The sequence below is a fragment of the Oculina patagonica genome, unplaced genomic scaffold (genome assembly GCF_052425735.1).
Source record: "Oculina patagonica isolate OP01 unplaced genomic scaffold, crgOcupat unplaced1185, whole genome shotgun sequence".
Lineage (NCBI taxonomy): Eukaryota > Metazoa > Cnidaria > Anthozoa > Scleractinia > Oculinidae > Oculina > Oculina patagonica.
In genome coordinates, this window is record NW_027557177.1 from 1 (window position 1) to 6391 (window position 6391).

The 6391-nt window shown below is 39.7% G+C and overlaps 1 protein-coding gene across 1 annotated transcript; it reads right to left on the reverse strand.

Moving 5' to 3' along the window:
- Positions 1 to 538: 538 nt before the first annotated feature.
- On the reverse strand, positions 539 to 4763 carry LOC144639680 (uncharacterized; the record flags this gene model as incomplete). The annotated part of the gene is made up of 6 exons (XM_078498960.1): positions 4518 to 4763; positions 3421 to 3669; positions 2657 to 2905; positions 1534 to 1753; positions 979 to 1141; positions 539 to 694 (listed from the first exon to the last, which is right to left on the reverse strand). Coding segments are annotated over exons 1-6 (1283 nt in total), but the record flags the coding sequence as incomplete, so codon positions are not given.
- Positions 4764 to 6391: the final 1628 nt, after the last annotated feature.

A 6391-nucleotide genomic window follows, 5' to 3' on the forward strand; every position in this document is an offset into this window, starting at 1 on the left:
ATCTGTAAATGTTGAGCCCATTATAATTAGAATACAGTTCAACCTGTATTAAGCAGTCACCGTATTAAGGATACCCTTTATTAGCGGACAGTAGCCATGGCCCAAAAATTTATTTCCCTTATTTACTGTAAATTATAAAACTATAAAGCGGACGTAGACATCTTAAAAGTCGCTTTAATGGTCATTTGTCATGTGTTCCATTTGTAGTAGTTTGCTTAGATTGATAAAACGTGTTTTAAAGTGTTCACTAGCGTATCAAAAATTAAATGTTCGTTGCTTAAAACGATTGTGTTTTGCAACGGCCGTCCGTATGATAAATTTGCAATCTCATGAGTTTAAAATGTTCTAGCTTACGCACAGTCTCGTGCTTTGGATTTGTTGTTGTGACCTTAACCTGTTAGTACTGCATTAAAACTACGCATCGTGTCAAAAAAGTTCATGTTAGGAAAGGCTTGGTTTCTGTCAAAACGTTTACGTCGGTAAGAAAAAATTTCCAGATTTAGATATGTATGTATGTATGTAAATTCTCGTTACCAACCTTTCGGGCTGATCACAGATGTCCACAGCCGGGCGACAAATTGTTCCACTTGACCTCATGATTGATCGACAAGTTCCATCACCAACACACTCAGAGGTCCTGATACAACTTGATGAAGGGTAAGATGATTGACAAGAGTAGCCTTGTCCTACACACCTAGCAAAATATTTTGAGGTATACTTCATTAAAATTTAGGTTTGAGAACTGTTCTTCAGTTATAGGTCATAGTCTTCATGTAGTTGCAGTTGCAACATGCCCGTCTCTCTTATTTATTAATGATTTTCAAAGTAATCAAAATGTTTCCGTGTTGCTCCGCCAGAAAGGCTTTCGTGTCGTTTCAGATCAATGTCCAGAACATGATGAGAGTACTGCTTTGAAGAGGAGTGGATCAAACTTTACAATTGTGACGACGTGATATGCAAACCACCTGTAATATTTACCTGCCAGCGTTACACGTGTCCTGTTTAGTGCATTTATCTTTATCGTCGCACGAGACTGCCGGACGATTAGACCAAGCACTGTTACCGCGAGCGCCTGCATCATACAAGTCACACCACTGACACTGGTTTGACGGGTTTACAGCCTGATGGTCATAGTCTTGACCTAAAGGACGAGAAAAAAAGTAATCGAATGGTACTTATTTGACGAAGTGCGGGCTTAGCCACGTTTAGAACACCGCATTACCAACCTTTCCTCTGGCATTCCAATCCAAAATGGCGGCTCCTCCAAACAGTTGAAGCCGCCCTCTTGGCGCGGCATAGGCTGGAGGGATGTTATGAAAGTGCAAAATGACCGAACTATTGAGTTGTGGATTTGTCTTAACAGTTGATGGGTGACTTCAATTTTATGATAAATAAAATAGTTGAGGAGTGAAACTTGAAACAATTTGTACACAAAGCGTGTTCTCATTAAGCTTTTCGTTGACCTGTTATGTTAGGAAAAGCAGTGTAAATTACAATCCAATAGTACATGACAACTTCTTTCATTGCACCTACCTGCTATCTTGCACGTGCACTTGTTATTAACAAATCCAAATCCTGTTTTTAGACTACAGCTATTTCCATTGCAAGACTGACAATCTGAGTTACAAGTGAAGGGCGTGGCTGTACACTGTCCACTGTTACACGTGTCTCCACGCGTGCACTTGTCACCATCATCACATGCCACGCCGTTACGATTCGACCACGTGCTGGTGCTGGCGCTTGGATTACACCACTAAGAAATGTTGATTAGTGCAGGTAAAAGCATTCTTGGATTTTCTTGAAACGGTCACTTTGAAACAATCCCGTTCAACCCTGAAATTTTTTCAAATGCTTGAATTTTTCCCAATCGATCGCTTATCTTGCGTTCAAAACTGCGATGGTCTTTCATGTATAAACCTTTCATCCACCCAATAAAATATGAGAAGTGTTGATAAGTGCAGGTAAAAGTGTTGTTGTATTTTCTTAAAACAGTCACTGTGCAACATTGCCGTTCAACCCTGCTTGTTTTCAAGCTTGAATTGTTTTTCGCAATCGCTTAACTTGCGTTCATAACTGTGTGGTCTTTCATGTATAAACCTTTCATCTACCCAAGAAAATATTAGAAGTGTTGATAAGTGAAGGTTAAAGTATCTTTGGATTTTCTTGAAACAGTTACTTTGAAACATGCCCGTTCAGCCGTGCTCTTTTTCTAGCTTGAATTTTTTTTTCGCAATCGCTCAACTTGTGTTCAAGATGGTCTTTCACGTATAAACGTTTCATCCACAGTTAAAATATATACGATATTGCACGCCAGTATTTACTTCAACACAGTCTTTTGATTTTACAAACTTTAGAGTTGCAATTGTTTACTCCTTAAACAATCTCTGTCTTTCCTAAGAAAACGGCATCTAATTTCTCAAATCACACTGGTGAGTTCTCACGCATAGCAACAAGGCGATGCGAGTAACCAACCTAGTCGAAAAAAAAAGGAATCCTGCGGAATTCCCACAGTCTTCGAAAAATGTCTGTACCCACGGTGATTTTTGGCACATTCGAAACAGCATGGCGACATGAAGCATTTTTTTGGAATGGATAATCGAAATTTTTCATAGTTGCCGAAATTGTTTTACGAACCAAAATAGAAAAAAAGTCTAACCTGGCAAGGATTCCCTGGCTTGTAATGATTCTTAGCATAACATGTCCTTTGGCCGCCGTGCTGTATAATGCAGTATCCGGATTTGATTGGACAGCCACTGCCGTCGTGCGTTTCACATGAAAGGCAGTTGTAGGGCGTGCCCACGCACGTGCCGCTGGAGCATCGATCATCTTTGGTCCTCAAGTTGTTGTCACTGCATGGGAGATTGTTGTCGTTGGTCCATTGATTGTTGCGGCTGCTGTCACATTTCTAATAAGAAAAGAACATGGCATTTATTTATCTTTGTAAACTCCAATTTGGGGGGGGGGGGGCAGGCATTGAGTGGGGATTTTGACATCTTCTTTTAAATAAAGCAAAGACAAAGTAATTGGTCAAAATCCCCACCCGGGAGCAAGGGAAGGTGGTCAGATGTCCTTCAAACCTTGTTGCAGGGGATCATATACGACCAAAATCCCTACCCTCGGGACATCACGTACAATCAAAATCGCTACCCTGGAGATTGACCTCACGATCAAATTCCCGTAGTTAGTCCGACCCCATCCCCCCCCCCCCCCCCCCGAGCATAGCATTGATAGGTGCATAATAGTTTACCATACATCTATAATTCTCCTTCGGAAAACTTGGTTTTAGATTAAGACTTCTATCACCGATGACCAGTTCCTTTATTCCTATTATACCTTGCTGGGTTAAGGTAACATATTTAATATGTAGAGAAATTAGAAGTCGACCACCGCTAGGTATAAAGTAGTTTTGAACTTTTTTACCTGGCACGGATATCCCGGTCGGAGGGCGCCATTATTGAAACACTTTCGTGTTCCACCTTCATTAATAACGCAGAATCCTGGTTTCACGCGGCACGCGTCATTGTGACACTCTTCGCACGGGAGGCACGTGAATGGTGTTCCAGAGCACACCCCGTTCGAACACTTGTCGTTCCTAGTACACGCCTTGTTATCACTACACGACAAGGCGTTGTTGTTCGTCCAGGCTATTTTGTTAGCGCTGTTACAATCCTGTTGGACAGAAAACACCGTGGATGTAACGTTAGTTTTAAGGGAACGAAAAACGCTAAAAAGTGGACTAAACTGACTATGTACCATGTACTGGCGTAGAATTGGGTGTTTTTTAGTAATCTTGGTGCTATTAATTGGTTGCGCAATCCGTTTGAGATTTTTTCAGCTTTCAAAGGTGCAAACGTAATATAGCATTACGCAATCTAGGTCAGCTTGTTTTAAAAACTCGTATAGCCATACTCCGGGACTAAATTAATGTAACTAAGGTTGCACTCTTTTGTTTAATTTGTTTTCACTGCTAATGTAAGTAACAGTCTGAGAAAAAGAAAGACAAACAGTAAAGTGAATTAGTAATTGACAATTAATAGAGCGGTTTCCAGTCTCACTTCTGATTAGATGAGAAAGTGGCGGGAGTTTTTTTAAAATCAATGGCTTAGCGTAGTAATGCAAAACCATAGCATATGCAAATACTTTCGTCACTCAAAATAGAACCGCTCCATTTCTTTAACAGTATGGAATAACTAACGGAAATCCTGTCGTTAGAAAGGTAAATAGATGTGAATAAAACTAAAAAGAACTCAGATAAGTAAGCTGTGCTCATTTGTTTAAAGAAGGTTTTTCTACCAAATTCCGTCACCTTGGGAATTCTTTGGCTTCCCATCTTTTGTTTTCGGCCTCCCGTAGGCTTCTTACCACTTCCCCCTCCTGTCACCACCCCCATGCGCCCCCCTTCCCCGTTATCCCTCTTTACCAACGAATGAAAATGGAAATCTCCTAGACTAATACTTATTATCTTACTTCAGGGTTCATAAAGATACCACCACCATATATACACGCTTTCACCATACCTGGCACTGGTTTTGGGGATTCACGGTACCATACGCGTAACACGTGTTGCTGATTTTGCATTGTTTCAGGTCACATGTTAATCCAGCTTTGGTGTAGCAGGAATGACAACTGCAGGTGAAGCTGCCGAATGTGTTCTTACAAATGTGCTGGCATGGATTGTTCGGCTTACACTCGTCCACATCTACAAGGAAGAAAAACAAGTGCTGTGAGAGGCGCATTCCTATACACAATGGATCAACTGACATCAGCATAGGCCAATTGGTAAGTACGTATTGACGTTTTTCAAGTTTACTCGAACGCAATCCATTTTACTCTTCTCGAATTTTGCACATCCATGTCTCTTTTTGGCCTTTCTGTGTTTCACTTGAGTTCTTCTACAGTTTTAAGCCGTTATTGTGATATTTCAGTTAATTCTATGATCAGTTGGTCAGTGCCGAAATTGCCTTAAAGTTTCGTGACATAGCCCCTTTAAGTCAAGGAAGCTTAAGGCTCCAGAGCTCCAGACACCAGCAAATACAGGGCTCTGGGTTCTGTTAAAAACGTTTTTAGGGCTGTTTACTCTCTGCAGCCAAAAAAGCAACAAAAGCTAAACGACGGGGATCCAGACAACCCCTACGTCTGGAACCGCCAAAAAGAGGACTTTGGGTTCTATGAAAAACGTTTCTAAGGCTTTTCACTCTGCAGCCATAAAAGCAGCAAAATGACAGGGATCCAGCCACCCCACACCCAGAGGTAACCACGCATTTTGTTCGTTACATATTGCTGGTTTTCACTGTCACGCAATCAAAAAATAAATTCGAAACCATTCAACTATAGAAGCTATGAATTTCAAATATTATAGATGATAAATAGATAAACAACTTCTCCAAGTTTCGGGTCTGTGAATCGAAGTGATTTTTTTTTGTTTATTTGTTGTTGTTAAATGATGTAATGTATATGAAATGATTGTTGTTGTTTTTTGTTAATTTAATTATTCATAAGTTGTAAAGGAGCCGGTCCTGTAAGGGTAAATTTTAACAAGCGACGCTTTTAAACAGCGACATTTAAGAAGTAAAATGGTGATGAGAAAGACTTTTGTTGAAATTGCGACAGCGAAGGAAAGAATTAACCACGACAACTACGGCGAATCTCTCAGTTTCTTTTAAAAAAAAAACTCTTAAAAATAAAATGTTTAACGTACGGCAAATTGATTTTAGTTACAAATCTCCTGCATCTTCCATGCCACCTACAAGAGCAGTTCAGGTATCCCTCTTGTAGGCCTTGATAAATAATCCCGTAGATTTAACAGGCAAAAAGCTCCCAAGTCGAAATAGGTCAAATACATTCAGTCATGAATTTCTATTGTTTTGTTCTACTCACTTTTATTTTGTTACACGCAAAGGGTGCAACATGTATACAAGGTGATAGATCCTTATTCGTTATATAACTTTTGTTGTTCAACAAGTCATCGTAAATTTCAATCCAAAATAGTTGAAAGGAAACAACTTAGATAATAAATAGCCACTTTATTCATGCGTGTGTGTGGAGGTCTTGCATTAAAATAAATTTTATTTGTCCTAGCAAGACCTGGACGTGATTGCTGCTCTAATCTGGCAACTACAGCTAACGAACATCATTCTGATTAGGTATAGGAAAGTATACTTGCAAAAAAGACAAATAACGATACCCCATGTAATTCCAACTAGCGAAAGAAAACCCACCCGTGAAAAATTGACGATGATTGAACTTAGAAAGCGGGCAACATTTAAAAAAATATTGGCCATCAAAGTCAAGATTTTTAATCGATGGACAAATATTTTTTATCGATTGAGCATCTTTGATCAGTTAAGAATTTTTTGTCAGTAGAGAAATTTTGTCGGTCAAGAATTAAAAT